The sequence below is a fragment of the Taudactylus pleione genome, unplaced genomic scaffold (assembly GCF_031769625.1).
Source record: "Taudactylus pleione unplaced genomic scaffold, aTauple2 ptg000551l, whole genome shotgun sequence".
Lineage (NCBI taxonomy): Eukaryota > Metazoa > Chordata > Amphibia > Anura > Myobatrachidae > Taudactylus > Taudactylus pleione.
Genome location: NW_028284953.1, coordinates 3,825,200 through 3,845,119, shown reverse-complemented (window position 1 = coordinate 3,845,119; position 19,920 = coordinate 3,825,200). Strand labels below are relative to the sequence as shown.

The window sequence follows — 19,920 nt, the reverse complement described above, 5'->3', positions numbered from 1 at the left end:
GTGTTTAAAGAAACAACACTACAAACATAATTGTACGTGTATTATAGCCTGTTTAAAATGTTATAGATATAAATAAAACAACAAATTGTCCAGGACTAGGTTCGACCATATGCTATATCATAAATAAAATTCAGTACTTAACATTTATATTTTAATGATGAAGAATTAAATTGTGAGAGAATTACTCACCAAGCCCAAGGAAAGGAGAATGTCCTTGGCATGACGAGGGTGTATTTTCAGTCTTCATGATAAAGTATTTATGCAGTGATTACGTCCAACACCTCAAAAATAGTTCAGAATGTGGGCAAGAAGGTAAACTGGAGACAATCCTAACAAACGTTACAGACCATTTATTATGCTAATATAATGTTTAGTATTGATATTATAGACAGGCTCTTGATTGTTGTTTATCAAACTTGATATAAACTCTCCATGAATGTCCAGTTATGCCATGAAACGCCTATATGGCAGTCAGTATGACACAATAGTACTTTATGGGTAAATTTATCATATACATTACTCTGCATCATCAATCAAGGAAGACAAAGATATATGATTATATATATATATATATATACAGTATATATACTGAAGATTTATTTAATTTGATTTGATATCTAGGAACTCCAAAAAGTTTCAATACAAAATTGGATAAGCATAAAAGTTATACGGAGTAAATAATGTAAAAATCAATATTAATAAAAAATATTGTATCATTTAAAAATCATGTTTAAATGATGCCTCATTCAGTATCAATCTATTTTTATTGCATACAAATTATTTCTTTTAGCAATTAGTAATATGGAGAATAAAATGTAAATACAGTAGCTGCACTTAAAATATACAGCAACATATTGTAGTCTTATATTGTATTTTTTTTAAAAATCACTTCCAATGTTACTTTTACCCAAAACTAAGAATTAGTGAGATATTGCTAGTGCATATGTTTTCAAATACAAATCTTGTAGGTAATATAAAATTATTATTACGGATGATATTAAAAAAAAGTAATGTAATGATAGCAGAACTTTATATTGCTCTTTTTCCACATGTAATATACATTCTTACATACATATATACAGTAGGTTGTAACAGAATAGTGTAATAGCTTACACTGATATAGTAAATTTACATATTTGATGTTAAAGGAAGAAAAATGTATAATTATTTCCATTTTATCTTTATTTTCAGTAAACAGTGGATATTTTTTATAATGTCTGACTTCTTGTTATAATAATAATAATAATAATAATAATAATAATAATAATAATATAGCTTTAAACAAGCATTTTTTCATCTATATTTTGCTATTGTCTTAATGTTTCATAAATCCAGATACTATATCTTAGGGACATTATCTTTTTACATACCAGTGAACAATAAAGCAATAGCTAAAATTGAATCCAAAAATGTAATTATTTTGAATAAAATGATAATTATTAACATGCATTGTATTTAGGTCAATATTGTTCCTTTATGCGTATTCATAAATGTATAATATATTTTATATTTACTTTGTTGTACAAAACAAAAAGTCATTGATTAATTTTTTATACATATTAACAAATTCAATCTTCAAACTAATTAAGCTAAACAATAATGTATGCATTGTTTGTATCTTCATTTTTATATATTTTTTGCTTTGCTGTACATTAGCCACAATTTTCAGACTTCAAATTAATAGAATTGGTATTGCACTGCAGCTGTCTGTTTAATCTGTGGTAGTATTTAGTTGATATGAAATATAATCAGTATTTCTAATTATTTTTAGAATTGTCACAATATTAATGCATAGATGAAATATATTTTTCTTTTTACATAAAATACAGCTCTAAAATATAACAAGATAAAAAATTTAGTTTTTATCTTGTTCTTATTTATATTTTTTATAGTTGTCAATTTTGTTAAAACAATTTTAGATATGTAGATATTAAGATGCTCTTATCTTATCTCTTTTTACCAAAAATTATACCTTACAAACACTATTTCGTCAAATAGTCCTGTTTTAGTATTTAACTACCCCTTCAGAATTTTACATGAAGAATTTATTTCAATATTCTTTTGCAGTGTTGTCTGTACTCTGATTAAAACACATTGGCCCTAGGGTATAATAAGAGCTCACACTTCAACAATAACCATCTACTATAGGAAGACAGTGTGAATGGTATTATATCACCCGATGCATGGAGCATTTAAATGGCAACAACTTTATCACACAAGAACATATCTTCTGTGTGATGGTTTCTTAAATTTAGGCTTTAAGATATCACATCCGCCTTACAAATGTTACTTAATTTATAAAATGGAAAGAAAGATTTACTTTGTGTTTTTAACTCGTCTCAATTTAAGAGTTGAGGGAAGTTTGTGTTTAACACACATAAGTAGTACTAATTTACATATTTAAGTTAGTGAGCATGGAACTATACATATGATGTCATCAGAACAATCAGTAATAGTCCACTGTGAAATTTCCCCTGTTTACAAACAGAATTCTGAAAGGCTGGTGATGGTTTAACTCTTACCTTTCTCTTCGAGATATGTTGTTTCGTAGTTTTGAAATGTAAGTTCTGAGCTTCCTTTATTGCCAGGTATTTAATATTCTATCCCAAAAGCAAAAATCTTTACCAGTTCATCATAAGAACTTGCAGCATCCATCATCTGACTGATCCTTTTGAAAAGCAGAGGAAAGAAAGGGGAGGAGTGACGGATAAATGAGGGCTGGTAAGAAGTGGAGTCCAGCAATACTTAGCTATCTAAGCAATGGGTTAATCACAAAGATCCGTGATAGCTTATAGATAATTGGTAATCATATTCCATTGTTCTTTCTATGGGATAAAAGTGCATATATTAATCATTTAAAATTGTGCTTTGTGCAATAAAAACCCCCATTTACAAGGCTGACAAGTGTTTATACAGCATGTGTTTATTCATTGGAATAAAACAGATCAGTAAGACTTAACTAGCCGTTCAATATAACTGTATATGTCTAGAAATTTTGGTTGATTCTCTTTATGCTCCTAGGGCGGAAGGAAAGGACGACAATAAGCCGCTCACTACTGCAGGATGCGCAGTGCGAAAACACAATCTGTACACTGGTGTACGTTCATCTCCGGATCAGGACAATAATGACCAGTCCACGTGTTTTTAACAATGTCAACAACTGCATATTGATATATTAGTGATACTGAGGCATTTCTTGTATTTCTTATGTTTACCTACAATGTTAAATCACTAGCTTACTTGTACATACTACACTCATCTGTTTGTGCTAATATGTAGATGTAACCAATTTGGCTGCCATCACAATCTTCCCTATTGTACAGCTCTACATATTTTGGGCCCGATTCCATCCAGATGCAATTGTTATCGAACCTGCAATTTCTCACGGATCGCAATTGTGAAATTGACTCATCCGCCGTCCAGTTCTTAGTGATGCCCACTGAAAGCATCTCATGTCCGCCGTTCACGCAGAAAATCTGAGTAAAGCTGCATACACATGGTACGATCTGTACCACCCACGACTTGGAAGATATCTTTCAAAAATATCTTTCTAATGGTGCATCCATACGGTCCAACTTAAAAGAGCGATATAAACGATATCGTTATCGTTTCTTTGTTTATATCGTTCTTTTTTTCAACCCCTCTAACGACCAAACAATGGTCGATGCACGGGCACGGATGGTCGATATCGACCATCGCCCGTGAATGCAAGTTGTTAAAACAACTTAGCCTGTTTGTGCTAGGGACCCGCGATTGTTGATCGCAGGATCGTTAAGTCATTAGGGGGTTAGTGCATGTTGCTGGATGTTCGGTATCGAACATCCAGCACATGCAGGATGATCAGACATACCGGGTTGATTGTGTAAAAAATAGAATGACAAATATTGTCCTTTACAGGAGAACTACAGATCTCAGCAAGTCGACCTCCACATGCTGGTACTTGGAGAACCAGAAGTACCAGCATGTGGGGTATTAAGGGTCTGCTGGTACCTCTAATTCACCTGCAAAAGAAAAGTAAAAAAAAACGACAGGACACACACTGAAGGTTTTAAACTTTATTACACATACACTCATTCACTCACACTCACCTGCACACTCACACTACATACTTACCATCCCCTTTTCCATGTAGGCATCCACCATCTCCTTACAATAAAAAAGACAGCACTTTGCGAATGACTCGCACTCTATTAAACCTTGCACTCTGTTACATTGGCTGAGTTGTATGTTTCCATGGGAAAACATCTGGGTGTGAGTTTCGGCAGTGCAAGTTGCAGGAGTGTGAGAATCATGTGAGTTTGTAAGGAGGTGTATCACTTGTCAAGCCCTGGTGCAAGACACAAACTGACAGTGATGGCGATTTTGATTGGCTGAATACATCTTAATCTTTGCTTGGGATAAAGAATGCAGGGGCACACTCAAAATACTAAGCACAATGATAGTCAAAATAATCCTGATATACTCTACAATTAACATGGAGTATAAGTGAGGTTCTTAGTACATGTTTGGCCAAAATGTTTGCCCATCCACCGCGTCAAGGTGAACCCGATAAGATGGGTCCCTAACATCCTGCTAATATTAACAGATTGGACCAAATTTAATAGGGTGAGAGTTTAGAAAATGTGAGAGTTTAGCAGTAAACCCTATTACACTGATCGAGTTGTATTTTCAAAATGAGAAAACATCTGAATGAGAGTTTTAATCATGAGAGTTTTTTAAGTCTGAAAAACATGTGAGTTTGCCTGTTCTCAGACTCTATTACACTAGTCGTTTTTAAAAAGTGTCAGAGTTTACTCACATTTTCTAAACTCTCATCTTATTACATTTGGTCCATTGTGTCAATTTATCCAGGATTTACCTATAATAGTGCCCATTCTAATATGTAGACTGCAATGTAGGATCCTGTAATCAGGGCCGCAACTAGGGGGGGGGGCTAGAGGTGCACGGGTTCCGGAATGCAGAGGGTGAAAAAGGGCTGACTCAGCCCCTACACACCCCGCGCAGTCTTGTAGTGTGCGGTGACTTGGCTGCAATTTCAATGCGGACTAGCCGTCCGCATGGGCTCTGCTGAAAACGGCCATCCTAAAATGCCCGCCACCAAGGAGAAGACAGATGCTAGAGGTCCTACTGGACCTCTAGTGTCTGTTAGGCCAGCGCAATGCACATAGCGTTCCCGGAAGTGCCGGGAACACTGGTGCTGCTCGGAGAAGATGCAGAAAGCTGCATCTTCTCCCGTGAAACCCCCTGGCTACGAGCATGAAACTCCCTGGCAACGAGCATGAAACTCCCTGGCAACGAGCATGAAACCCCCTGCCAATGAGCATGAAATCTGGAAATGAGCATGAAACCTGGCAACAAGCATGAAACCCCCCTGGCAACGAGCATAAACCCCCTGGCAACGAGCATAAACCCCATGCCAACGAGCATGAAACTCCCTGGCAACGAGCATGAAATCCCCTGCCAATGAGCATGAAACCTGGCAACAAGCATGAAACCCCTTGACAACGAGCATGAAACCCCCCTGGCAATGAGCATAACCCCCTGGCAGCGAGCATGAAACCCCCTGGCTATGAGTATGAAACCCCCTGGCAACGAGCAAGAAACCCCCGACAACGAGCTTGGAACCCCTGGTAATGAGCATAAAACCCGTGACAACGAACAGGTAATCTTAAAGTAATTAGAAGCCTTACTGTGGGGCATAAAATGGTGTCAGGCAAATATGTAAGTGGCACTTTGGTAATAGGCATTACAGTTTGTGGCATAAGGTGTAATGGGCATTATGATGTGTGGAATAATGTAAGTCACTATACCAGGGACATCTGACTAGTGCACTGCCTTATGGAGGAGCAAGGACAAATTCCAGGTACAGGAAGGGAGAGGGTGCAAAATTACTGCCTTGCACCGGTTGACAGATATCCTAGTTTCGGCCCTGCTGTAATGATTACAAACACCTAAGGGCAGATGGGTGGGGTGCAAATACCAAGCAGAAACAGTCTCAGCCTTCAAGTGTACAATATATACACAAATATAGTAGGGAGGGGGCTTGACCTGCACATCATCATTTTAAACATAATAATGCAGACGCACTGAGAGGCGGTGAGCAAGTACTATTTACCCTTGCCCGGTCTTGTTGGAGGGGATGAGCAGGTGGCTCGGGTACAACGCCACCCCCCCCCCCTCCCTCTTACCTCTCAGCAGCCCAGGGCTGCAGAGTTAGACTGCTCCTCTACATGATTGTGGAGCGATCACACTGTTCACGCCTCACCTGGATTAGCATCGGGCTGAGGTTGCTCACAGCGCCCCACTTTGCGGGGCTACTGTAAAACAAATCCCGAAAGGGGTGTGGCCACCACTCTCATGATTAGGTCAGGCCCCCTTCCCCTAGGCCCGCCTCTCTACGCTTCTGGGGACAAAGAATGCAAGTGCACACTCAAAATACTAAGAACAATGATAGTCAAAATAATTTTAGTATTTAGTAAATAATGAATAATTTTAGTACTTAGTATTTTGAGTGTGCACCTGCATTCTTTGTCATCTGCATTATTTTTAAAATGAGGGTGTGCAATCCAAGCCTCTTTACATCTTAATCCATTCACTTTATTACCATGAGATAAGCAATAGCTGCACAGAAATAGAGCATATTTCCAAATAATCTTTTATAGGGTGGTGGTTGTGTTGTGTGTATTGATGTCAATTTCATAAAAACATTTACTTTTACAATGTGTGGGTCCTGTCTTTATTTTGATTTTTTTTTTTTCAGTGGGGGTACTAGTGCCGGCCACCTGCTGGCACTTGTAGTTCTACAAGTGCCAAAGGGCAGGCATGCTGGGACCTGTAGTCCCATTGTAAAAAACCCTGGACCCTGAAGTAGAAAATATGAGATATGGTAAGAACTTACCCTTGTTATCTCTATTTCTACGAAGTCCATAGGGTTCCACAGGACTCCCGCCCTGACGCACCTGTGCTGCAGTTGGGCTTTGCTCTGGTCACCGGTTTTTCTGTCTCCCTCTGGTGAGAATGTGATTCTTGTATGTGTCCAGATCTTTTTTCTCTCTCTTTCTTCTCCTCCTCCGGCCTACGGCTTGGTAACTAACTGAGGTGCCTTGGCTCGGGGGCGGGGTATAGGAGGGGGACCCTAGTGCATCCTGGGAGGCTGAAAGCTTAACTCTATGGTCCCGATGACTGACGTCACACCTATACCCCAAGGTATCCTGTGGAACCCTATGGACTTCGTAGAAATAGAGATAACAAGGGTAAGTTCTTACCATATCTCACAGTTTTTACTAAAATAAAGTGAAAAAGGGTGTTTTCACACCCTTTTCACATTATTTTAGTTTCACCTGTAGTTATTACAGGGCAATTGGAGTAGAATTAGTAAAATTCTACTCCAACCCCTAATTATCACTTATTTTTAGTAAAGCAGATCGCATTTCCCATAATTGTAATGGGAAATGTGATCCAACCAGAGTTACTAAAAATAAATTGTAAAAAAATACCGGGGGAAGCCCTGTGATAATAACTCCACCTGGAGGTGGCGTTATCCAGGGTCTCCCCCGGTTACCGGGCTCCCACTCTGCTCTAACGGGGAGAGCAGAGGCGGGAGCCGGTACCAGTAATCAGCTGTGTGGTCTAAGCAGACCGCAAGCTGATTGCTGTAAAAAAAAGAGAAAAAAAATTAAACTTTTTTTTTTTTACTTACCTGAATCCAGGGACCGGTGATCGGGCCTCCGGTGATGGCTCCTCTCCGGTCAGCTGGTCTCCCATAGTACACTGGGGCCCTGTCATCATGCACACCCTTAAAACGCCCGTTTTGACCGTTTGGCACGCCTGCGTTCGGATCTCCACTCCCTGTTTTCAAGCACCTTCCCCTGTTACCACCCATAAACGCCTCATCCTGTCACTCAAATTAGCAGGCACTCGCTATTTTGCGAACACACGATTTCCGACTGCACTGACTGGTTGGCGCATGCGCATTACGACCCATACGCATGCGCAGATGTGTGAACATCGCTCGGAGCGAACGAGCGGTCGCTTACGAGCGGCTCTGAATCAGGCCCTCTGTTCAATTCTCTGTCATATCCTCCATCTATTTGAAGCCTAAATTGTCTAATACTGATTTCCTTGTGTTTCTTCCTTCCACAAACATTAACCCATCTGAGTTCTCAAAATAACCTTAATTCCCAAATCACAAGCAGGGGCGCTGAGAGGGGGTTACTGATTACCTGGATCTGGGCTTGTTGGACGGGCCCAGCAGGGTCTCAAGTCAGCTGATGAGGACTAATGTCCTCCATTTGCAACGTGCGGTGCCACTTTGCGGCATGGAACATAGTATGGTCACCTTCTGAGGGGGCCATTGTCCCCCTTTGCAGCAAAGTGGCGCTGAGTATAGTATTTTAAATAAAAAATGTGGATGGTCAAAATTAGCTGATACTTTTTAGCAAAGTATTGCGCTGGGAATCTATTAACTTGAGGCTGCTGGACCACACCCACAGTCCATAACACGAGAATTCAGCAGAATGTGCCTGTGAAGGACACTGGCTGTTAAATGTTTTATCCAGCAGGAACGCAATACACTTTGCCAGAGTGTGTAGAATGTTAAGGGGCTTATGTACTAAGAATTGGATGGAGATAAATTGAACGGAGATAACGTACCAGCCAACCAGTTCCTGCCTGTGACACAGCAGTTAGGAGCTGATTAACTGGTACTTTATCTCCGTTCACTTTATCTCCGTCCAAGGCTTAGTAAATAGACCCTTTAGTGTGTTCTGCAGTAGAATGGTGCTGATGGGAGTTAGGGCCTAATTCAGAACCGCTCGCGAGCGCTCGAAAACGGGTCGATGTTGCCCAAGTGCGCATGCGCACGACGGAGGCGGCTCCGTCGTGCGCATGCGCAAGACCCGAATAACGATGGCCAAGCCGTCGTTATGGGTCTCGCACCAAAGGGGGCGTGCTGTCGATGGTGTCGAGCACTGCAGGGCTTGTGGCAGCGAGACCCTACCGCAAGGGTCTCGTCGCAAGCCCGATGGTTGCGATGGTCTTGACCATCGCGACCATCATTTTGGCTGCCGCTATAGCTGTGGGTGGTCACCCACAGCTATGGGAGCGGCCAGGAGGCCGCTCCAAAAAGTAGGAGGGACGGCCCTGATTCAGAGCAAGCGCTCTGTCAGAGCGTCCGGCTCTGAATCAGGGCCTTAGTCCACACATGGTACAACTTAACTAGGTTTTAAGTTTATTTAACCAGGTAGAACAATAGTTAGGATTGAGACACAGGGATATAATACATGTAATAACAGTATGGTGCAGCCTGGTACGTGTGGGTATTGCTGGGTGTTGTAATGCACCAGGCGTCAGAGTGATAAAAGCGCAGATGGATGGTAGCACTATGCCCCTCTACTATAATGGTGGTGGTATAGAGTACTTGGGGTACCTGTAGGGCTCTATTTGCAAGGTAGATGCTGGAGTCTCAGAAAACGAGTCTACACACTGAAATCTATGGAGGAAAGACATGCCAGCAGGATGTGCATGCATAGTAGTGCATGTCACAGTAGAGACGAGTCCTGGAGACCACTGGCTAAGTTCTCTTTGCATTGTGGACAGAGGCAGTGCAGGAGTGCTCTTCATCCAACATTTACATCGCTCAAGACTGCCTCTCATCATATGACACAACATGAGTATCACACACTATTTGATGTCTTATCTGCAATGATAAACAAGGAGGGTTATACAAACATAAAACATAGCTCAGCAAGGAAATATAACAACATTCAAATTAGGGGTGAGCGGGGTCGGATTTCTGAAATCCGAACCCCCCCGAGCCCCCCCGATCCGAGGCCGATCCGAGTCAGGCTCGACTTTTCCCGCCTGACTCAGATCTGAAATCGAGGCAAAACGTCATCATCCCGCCTTCCGGGTCTCGCGGGTTTTGGATCCTATATAAGGTACCCGCGTCTGCGCCATTTTGTCACTCGGCTGTGGACAGTGAAGAGGGAGGGTGGGAGTTAGGGCTGGTTGGGCTGTGTAGTGTAGTGTAGTGCAGAGTAGTGTTGTGCTGTGCTGCTGTTGTCCATAGGGGCAGTGTCCACTACTTCAAAGTCCATAGGGGCTGGCTGGACTATGTTGTGCAGTCAGTTGTCCTAGGGGCTGTGTCCACTCCAAAGTCCTGTGCAGTGTCCCAGTCCTAAAGGGGTGCTGTAGTGTTGTCCAGGGGGTGCTCTGTCCGTCAGGGGTGCTCCCCCCAAGTGCTAAAAAAAAACAAATTTTTTCTGTGTTTGTGAATTGTGTGCGCAGTAGCCGCACGTGCATCAACAAAGTAGTGCCAAGCGTGCGCCTGTGTCATAAGTAAAGGGCCGGCTGGCTTGACCGTTAAAGGGTGCTGTAACCCCCAAAGTACACTCCAAACCAAATAACAAAATATTTTCTGTGTTTGTGAATTGTGTGCGCAGTAGCCGCACGTGCATCAACAAAGTAGTGCCAAGCGTGCGCCGGTGTCATAAGTAAAGGGCCGGCTGGCTTGACCGTTAAAGGGTGCTGTAACCCCCAAAGTACACTCCAAACCAAATAACAAAATATTTTCTGTGTTTGTGAATTGTGTGCGCAGTAGCCGCACGTGCATCAACAAAGTAGTGCCAAGCGTGCGCCTGTGTCATAAGTAAAGGGCCGGCTGGCTTGACCGTTAAAGGGTGCTGTAACCCCCAAAGTACACTCCAAAACAAATAACAAAATATTTTCTGTGTTTGTGAATTGTGTGCGCAGTAGCCGCACGTGCATCAACAAAGTAGTGCCAAGCGTGCGCCTGTGTCATAAGTAAAGGGCCGGCTGGCTTGACCGTTAAAGGGTGCTGTAACCCCCAAAGTACACTCCAAACCAAATAACAAAATATTTTCTGTGTTTGTGAATTGTGTGCGCAGTAGCCGCACGTGCATCAACAAAGTAGTGCCAAGCGTGTGCCTGTGTCATAAGTAAAGGGCCGGCTGGCTTGACCGTTAAAGGGTGCTGTAACCCCCAAAGTACACTCCAAACCAAATAACAAAATATTTTCTGTGTTTGTGAATTGTGTGCGCAGTAGCCGCACGTGCATCAACAAAGTAGTGCCAAGCATGCGCCTGTGTCATAAGTAAAGGGCCGGCTGGCTTGACCATTAAAGGGTGCTGTAACCCCCAAAGTACACTCCAAACCAAATAACAAAATATTTTCTGTGTTTGTGAATTGTGTGCACAGTAGCCGCATGTGCATCAACAAAGTAGTGCCAAGCGTGCGCCTGTGTCATAAGTAAAGGGCCGGCTGGCTTGACCGTTAAAGGGTGCTGTAACCCCCAAAGTACACTCCAAACCAAATAACAAAATATTTTCTGTGTTTGTGAATTGTGTGCGCAGTAGCCGCACGTGCATCAACAAAGTAGTGCCAAGCGTGCGCCTGTGTCATTAGTAAAGGGCCGGCTGGCTTGACCGTTAAAGGGTGCTGTAACCCCCAAAGTACACTCCAAACCAAATAACAAAATATTTTCTGTGTTTGTGAATTGTGTGCGCAGTAGCCGCATGTGCATCAACAAAGTAGTGCCAAGCGTGCGCCTGTGTCATAAGTAAAGGGCCAGCTGGCTTGACCGTTAAAGGGTGCTGTAACCCCCAAAGTACACTCCAAACCAAATAACAAAATATTTTCTGTGTTTGTGAATTGTGTGCGCAGTAGCCGCACGTGCATCAACAAAGTAGTGCCAAGCGTGCGCCTGTGTCATAAGTAAAGGGCCGGCTGGCTTGACCGTTAAAGGGTGCTGTAACCCCCAAAGTACACTCCAAACCAAATAACAAAATATTTTCTGTGTTTGTGAATTGTGTGCGCAGTAGCCGCACGTGCATCAACAAAGTAGTGCCAAGCGTGCGCCTGTGTCATAAGTAAAGGGCCGGCTGGCTTGACCGTTAAAGGGTGCTGTAACCCCCAAAGTACACTCCAAACCAAATAACAAAATATTTTTTGTGTTTGTGAATTGTGTGCGCTGTAGCCGCACGTGCATCTACAAAGTAGTGCCAAGCGTGTGCCTGTGTCATAAGTAAAGGGCCGGCTGGCTTGACCGTTAAAGGGTGCTGTAACCCCCAAGGTACACTCCAAACCAAATAACAAAATATTTTCTGTGTTTGTGAATTGTGTGCGCAGTAGCCGCACGTGCATCAACAAAGTAGTGCCAAGTGTGCGCCTGTGTCATAAGTAAAGGGCCGGCTGGCTTGACCATTAAAGGGTGCTGTAACCCCCAAAGTACACTCCAAACCAAATAACAAAATATTTTCTGTGTTTGTGAATTGTGTGTGCAGTAGCCGCACGTGCATCAACAAAGTAGTGCCAAGCGTGCGCCTGTGTCATTAGTAAAGGGCCGGCTGGCTTGACCGTTAAAGGGTGCTGTAACCCCCAAAGTACACTCCAAACCAAATAAAAAAATATTTTATGTGTTTGTGAATTGTGTGCACTGTGGCTGCACGTGCATCAACAAAGGAGCAGCGCCAAGCGTGCGCCTGTGTCCCGTAAGTAAAGAGCCAGCTGGCTCATTTCTTAAAGGGTGGTGTAATCCACAAAGTGCACTACTCTCCAGCAAAAAAAAAAAAATATTTTCTGTGTTTGTGTGCGCCTTAGCCGCACGTATATATCAATATAACATAAATGGAGGACCAAACTTTCTCCGATAAAAATAAAATAGGGAAAGATCAAGAACCACTTCCTCCTAGTGCTGTTGCTGCTGCTGGGAGTTGTTCATGATCACAGAGAGGAAGTAGGAACACCACTACTTTTACTAAACAATTGACCCTCCAACAGTCCCTAGCGATGAGGATGAAGTACGACAGCAGTCATCCTGAAGCAAAACGTATAACTGAGGCCTTGACTGTTGGTGTTAGATGTGCGTCCGGGATCCGCCATTAGTGCAGTGGGATTTAGACAATTGATGGAGGTAGTGTGTCCCCGGTTCCAAATCCCGTCTAGATTCCACCTGCATCCTCAAAGCAGCAGCGACAAGCGTGCGTCTGTGTGTTAAAGGGTGGTGTAACCCTCAAAGTGCGCTCCACAAACAATAAAAAAATTCTTCTTTTTTTTTCTCTTTGTGAAATGTGTGGGCTGTAGCCGCACCTGCATCCTCAAAGCAGCAGCGACAAGCCTGCGTCTGTCTGTTAAAGGGTGGTGTAACCCTCAAAGTGCGCTCCACAAACAATAAAAAAATTCTTTTTTTTTCTCTTTGTGAAATGTGTGGGCTGTAGCCGCACCTGCATCCTTAAAGCAGCAGCGACAAGCGTGTGTCTGTCTGTTAAAGGGTGGTGTAACCCTCAAAATGCGCTACACAAACAATAAAAAAATTCTTTTTTTTTCTGTCTTTGTGAATTGTGTGGGCTGTAGCCGCACTTGCATCCTCAAAGCAGCAGCGACAAGCGTTCGTCTGTCTGTTAAAGGGTGGTGTAACCCTCAAAGTGCGCTCCACAAACAATAAAAAAATTCTTCTTTTTTTTCTGTCTTTGTGAAATGTGTGGGCTGTAGCCGCACCTGCATCCTTAAAGCAGCAGCGACAAGCGTGTGTCTGTCTGTTAAAGGATTACATCGGTGACAGCATCCAAGTAGGCATGTCAGACAGTCCGTACCTGTACTGGCAGGAAAAAGAAGCAATTTGGAGGTCCCTGTACAAACTGGCTCTATTTTACCTGAGTTGCCCCCCCTCCAGTGTGTACTCCGAAAGAGTGTTTAGTGCAGCCGGGAACCTTGTCAGCGAAAGGCGTAGGAGGTTGCTTCCACAAAATGTGGAGAAGATGGTGTTCATAAAATGAATTATCAACTCTTCCAGGGAGACCAGCCTCCAGAACGTACAGAGGGACCTGTGGTTGTGGATTTCAGCGGGGACGAATTAATACCCTGTGAGGATGAGGATGTACACAACACTGAAGAGGGTGAGGAATCGGTGGATGAGGAGGATGAGGACGACATCTTGCCTCCGTAGAGCCAGTTTGTGCAGGGACAGATTAATTGCCAGCTTGTTTTGTGGGGGCCCAAACGAATCAATCATTTCAGCCACAGTCGTGTGGCAGACCCTGGCGCTGAAATGTTTGGTTTGTTAAAGTGCGCATGTCCTGTTTATACAACATAAGGGTGGGTGGGAGGGCCCAAGGACAATTCCATCTTGGACCTCTTTTTTTTCTTTGAATTATGTACTGTTTGGGGCCTAGTTTTTCAAACTGCCATCCTGTCTGCCACTGCAGTGTCACTCCTAGATGGACCACGTGTTTGTGCCGCCCACTCGTATCTCTTAGCATAGTCATCCAGCTACCTCGGTGCAACCTTTTGGATATAAAAACACTATTGTGAGGTGTGAGGTGTTCAGAATAGACTGGAAATGAGTGGAAATTAAGGTTATTGAGGTTAATAATAGCATAGGAGCAGAAAAACACACAAATTCTGTGATTTTAGCTGTTTTAATGCTTTTAAAAAAAAAAAAAAATACAGATCCAAAACACAAAACCCAGAACCCAAAACACGGAAGGGTGGTTTTGGCAAAACCAATCCAGATCCAAAATACGAAGAAAGATCCAGATCCAAAACCAAAACACAAAACATGAAAAGTGGCCGGTGCACACCCCTAATTCAAATATGTTCCACTTTACATTCCTGTAAGAAAACATTTAGTACATGAGAAATCATACTCTTGGTCAACATGTTGGTAACACTATTTTCACTTAAATTTTGAAACACATAAACTAAAGCATCTGTCACCAGCCCCCTGACAATGGGATGTTTGGCAGCTATGTTGATGAATACTTGCCTACCCTCCCTTATCGGCCGGGAACCTCCCGATAATCAGATGCCACTCTTGGCCCCCCTGAAAGGCACGCAAGCCTCCCAGTGACCCGCCCGCCTGCCTGCCCTGCGATCACAATAAAAACCCACGCAGCAGGGGGAACAGTGACGCGATTCATGCTGAATTGCGTCATCGTGGCCCTGCCTCCTGTTTTTACAATATCATTCAATTTGGCATTGTGAAGATGGTATGCCCCATGCTCCGCACTGAATGGAGTATCATCGTCAGGACACGCCCCCCCAGCCGTGAAGTCTGGCAGCTCCTTCCCGGAAAGAGAGAGCTGAAGGTAGGCAACCCTGGTTGATGGTCTTCTCTGAACTAGAAATGTCCACAGCACACTTAGAGGTATATTTTTTACTAAAGTGTGGGTTTTTAGAAATGGAGAGGTTGCCCATAGCAACCAATCTGATTCTAGCTATTACAGTCAGGTCCATAAATATTGGGACATTGACAGAATTTTCATATTTTGGCCTCTATTCACCACCACAATGGCTTTGAAATGAAACAAACAAGATGTAATTTAACTGCAGACTTTCAGATTTAATTTGAGGGTAATTACATCCAAAGCAGGTGAACGGTGTAGGAATTACAACGGTTTCTATATGTGCCTCCCACTTTTTAAGGGGCCAAAAGTAATGGGACAAACTAAACAATCCTAAATCTAACTTTCACTTTTTAATACTTTGTTGCAAATCCTTTGCAGGCAATTACAGCCTGAAGTCTGGAACGCATAGACATCACCAGACGCTGGGTTTCATCCCTGGTGATGCTCTGCCAGGCCTCTACTGCAAATGTCTTCAGTTCCTGCTTGTTCTTGGGGCATTTTCCCTTCAGTTTTGTCTTCATCAAGTGAAATGCATGCTCAATCGGATTCAGGTCAGGGGATTGACTTGGCCATTGCATAACATGCCACTTTTTAGCCTTAAAAAACTATTTGGTTGCTTTTGCAGTATGCTTCGGGTCATTGTCCATCTGCACTGTGAAGCGCTGTCCAATGAGTTCTGAAGCATTTGACTGAATATGAGCATATAATATTGCCCGAAACACTTCAGAATTCATTCTGCTGCTTTTGTCAGCAGTCACATCATCAATAAATACAAGGGAACCAGTTCCATTGGCAGCCATACATGCCCACGCCATGACACTACCACCACCATGCTTCACTGATGAGGTGGTATGTTTTGGATCATGAGCAGTTCCTTTCCTTCTCTTCTCTTCCCATCACTCTGGTACAAGTTGATCTTTGTCTCATTTACTGCTCCCACAGGCTGCATAGCCGGTGGCTGCCATAGTCTGTGTTAAGATTCAAAGTGTTCTGATTATAAGTGTAAATACAATTTGACAACTAAGTCGGAGTTACGCTGGAGTTAAACTGGAGGAAAACTGAGGGAAAAGAAACTCAAAACCATAACACTTTCTGAACAACAAGAAGCAACATACTTATGTGAATGAACAAAATCAACATCTTCTGCTGTATGCATATCCAGGCCACTACTTACTGCACTCACTGCTTGGACACTGCAAGTGCTCCCCTGTCTGTGTACTGCTCTTGTTGATTGATCTTTGTTGATCAGAACACTTTGGACTGGATCAGCTCGGGTACATTGTAATTTTGTCCTCATTCATTTTGTATTGCCTTTTCCAATTGTGTCACATCTATCCACTTTAATCATTTGTTTATAAACTAATTCCTGCACCCACTACTCACATACCTCTCCTTTATATATCACTTTTGGAGCTGCGCTCATACATTAGCAGCACTGTTCTTTACATGTATTTTTGAACATTTAACAACTTTAATCCACACTGACTCTATATCTCACAGCCTCCACTCCAGTTTACATCTCAATTATTACCTTGTCCACAGCATGAACACCCTTACTTCACACAACCCCCATATTCTATGTCCACATAATCCTCTACTTTATCCATCCCTCTCTTCCCCCTCCTGTTTCCTCCACTTGCTGTTCTTCCTTTTTTTCTCTCATCAGTCTGCTTCCAACCCTCTGCTTCTTTCCCCCACCTCTCCTATACCTCCACTCTCAACCACCTCCCTCCATGGTCTTGTTACCCCACTACTAAGCCCCATTCCCTCCTCGTTCTGTCTGTCACCTCCAGGGCTGCCAAGAGAAATTCTGGGCCCGGGTACTGCAACATCCTGTGGGACCACATCATGTATGGCTGCACCCATTTGTGAGTGGGTCTAGCATGTGAGATGCACCCACTCACAGGAGCATGGCATAGCACCCAGCAGCTGGAACTAAAGTAGTCACTACTGTATTAGGATGGCGGGACAGTCCCATAATAGCTGCATTTCTTGTCAGGCTGTATATAGATGCTAAAATGTAACACACAAATTAAAGTGCTTCTACTTTACTTTGTACATCTCTCATGTAAATAACACAAACAATCTGTTTTCTATCATAGAGATAGATGTATGAAGGACTTAATTTTTACATAACATCAGGTCGTCTTATACACACACATTCCGCATCACATATCCTAACCCACTGCTCCATGCTCCTTCTTCACTATCTACCCCTCTGTGTCGCCCCTGTCTGTCTGCCCTTCCCCTTTAGAATGTAAGCTCTCACGAGCAGGGCCCTCATCCTCACGTGCTTCTCCTCCCCCTACTTATAGTATAATTCACTCCTAACTCCCTACAATGGCACCTACCACCTGGTTGCTCATGTCCTGCTGCTTGTGTTTTGCAGCTGAGTTTATAACCTTGGCCCTCATTCAGAGCCACTCGCTAGCGGCAGTACGCTCGTTCCGAGCGATGTTCGCACATCTGCGCATGCGTACGGATCGTTATACGCATGCGCGAACCAGTCAGTGCGGCCGAAATTCATGTGCTCGCAAAATAGCGAATGCCTGATAATTTGAGTGACAGGATGAGGCGTATGTGGGTGGTAACAGGGGAAGGTGCTTGAAAACGGGGAGTGGAAATCAGAACGCAGGCGTGCTTAAAGGTCAAAACGGGCGTTTTATGGGTGTGCATATTTAAAACAGCAGCGTCATTGACCACGTCACTGGGTTTTTTTTAAGCCAGAACTGTTCGCAAAATTGTGGTAGCAAAAACCAACCACAAGAATAGCGAGCAGTTCATACGCTGGTCGATGTACTCGATTAATCTAATAAATAGCGGACATGACGTATGGTGCGAGCGGCCAGGGGGCGTTTTTAACAAATAAACGAGCGTATGTTTTGCTCGCTCGTTCAGACTTAGAGGTGGGAACAGACTGCAATTTGCGAACGGATCATTTGAATAGCCACCCCTTGTTTTTGAACGAACGACCGCAAATAGCGAACGGCTCTGAATCAGGCCCCTTGTCCTTGTCCTGCATTGTTTTGTATTACTATTAACTGTTTTTCTTGTGTGCTCATTTATGTACTGTGTAAGGCGCTGCGGAACCTTTGTGGCGCCATATAAATAAAGGATAATAATAATAATAATAATCTGTCAATAGGATGTTGTTCCAAAACTGTAATGACTTTTTTAGATGTTGTTTGGCAAACTCTAATCTGGTCTTCCTGTTTTTGTGGCTCACCAATGGTTTGCATCTTGTGGTGAACCCTCTATATTCACTCTTGTGAAGTCTTCTCTTGATTGTTGACTTTGACACATATACATCTACCTCCTGGAGAGTGTTCTTGATTTGGCCAACTGTTGTGAAGGGGTTTTTCTTCACCAGGGAAATAATTATTTTGTCATCCACCACAGTTGTTTTCTGTGGTCTTCCGGGTCTTTTGGTGTTGCTGAGCTCTCCGGTGCGTTCTTTCTTTTTAAGAATGTTCCAAACAGTTGATTTTCTCCACACCTAATGTTTTTGCTATCTCTCTGATGGGTTTGTTTTGATTTCTCAGCCTAATGATGACTTGCTTCACTGACAGTGACAGCTCTTTGGATCTCATATTGAGAGTTGACAGCAACTGATTCCAAATGCAAATGTCACACCTAGAATCAACTCCAAACCTTTTACCTGCTTAATTGATAATGAAATAACGAGGGAATAGCCCACATCTGTCCATGAAATAGCTTTTGAGTCGATAGTCCCATTACTTTTGGCCCCTTAAAAAGTGGGAGGCACATATTGAAACTGTTGTAATTCCTACACCGTTCACCCGATTTGGATGTAATTACCCTCAAATTAAATCTGAAAGTCTGCAGTTAAAGCACATCTTGTTTGTTTCATTTCAAAACCATTATGGTGGTGAATAGAGACCAAAATCTGAAAATTCTGTCAATGTCCCAATATTTATGGACCTGACTGTATATGATACTGTCACATTTACCAAGTTCCAGAATGCAAAGCAATTGCGGCTAATTGGTAAGTGTGTATGCGCAATATTGTTTGTGCATAACCTTACCAAATCATTAGGCCGGTCGGACAGCCAATCCATAGTTCCAATGTGCATCCCACAAAACTGTTTTGAGAGAGATAGAGAGGAGCTGCTTGAATTTGAAAAAGTAAGTCAAGCATCGAGTAGGATTTTCTCCAATGCTTTTCCGTGGGCAGGAATATTTTTGAAGGTAGCGGGTCAGTCTAGAGTGCCACAGTTGCTGTGCGGATCATCTAAGTTTGTCAGTAATCAACTGAGAAAATCCAAAAAGGAAGTTAGGGTGGAGTTATAGAGGGAAGCAGTGTTTTTCAGGCAGGAGAGAGTAGAGATAGAGGAAAGAAGAGAGACCAGGGAAGAATCAAAAGGGTTAGTGTCGTGGACATCAAGGTTGCACCAAGTGAGGTTAGTCTTAGGAGACAGGGTGGTAGAATGGGATAGAGAGAGTTATGCAGCCCTGGAACCAACCAGACAGGTTCTTACCAGATCTGACTCAGCTGTTTTATGCTGTCCCTGTCCTTGCTGCCTCCGAGCTCTCTCTACTCCCCTGTCCATGTGTGAAACTATATGTCAGCCAACATTGGTACTGTAATGGTAACTTTGATGTAAAATGATTTGCACAGACTCAAAGTGAGTTCATACAATAAAATAGCAAGCACACGTTTAGCAATAATACAAAATGAAATAATGTTTCTGCCTGGTCTCGAACCAAGGACCTTTCGCGTGTTAGGCGAACATGATAACCACTACACTACAGAAAC

General features: G+C 42.9%; 1 protein-coding gene and 1 non-coding gene across 4 annotated transcripts in view; both read right to left on the bottom strand.

Moving 5' to 3' along the window:
* LOC148483142 (LIM homeobox transcription factor 1-alpha-like) overlaps nt 1-2,677 on the bottom strand; it is a 72,315-nt gene extending 69,638 nt beyond the window's left edge. For 2 of the 3 annotated variants that reach the window (XM_088452494.1, XM_088452497.1), the window contains exons 1-2: nt 2,523-2,677; nt 190-329 (exon numbers count right to left, since the gene is read on the bottom strand). In XM_088452494.1, the coding sequence (XP_088308620.1) occupies nt 190-247 (58 nt within the window). In that variant the 5' untranslated portion in view covers nt 248-329; nt 2,523-2,677. The remainder of the gene's footprint in view (nt 1-189; nt 330-2,522) is intronic. The other variant, XM_088452496.1, reaches the window with a different exon arrangement.
* Nucleotides 2,678-19,847: 17,170 nt separating this feature from the next.
* Nucleotides 19,848-19,920, bottom strand: TRNAV-AAC (transfer RNA valine (anticodon AAC)). The gene has a single exon. It is a non-coding gene; the product is annotated as a tRNA-Val (tRNA).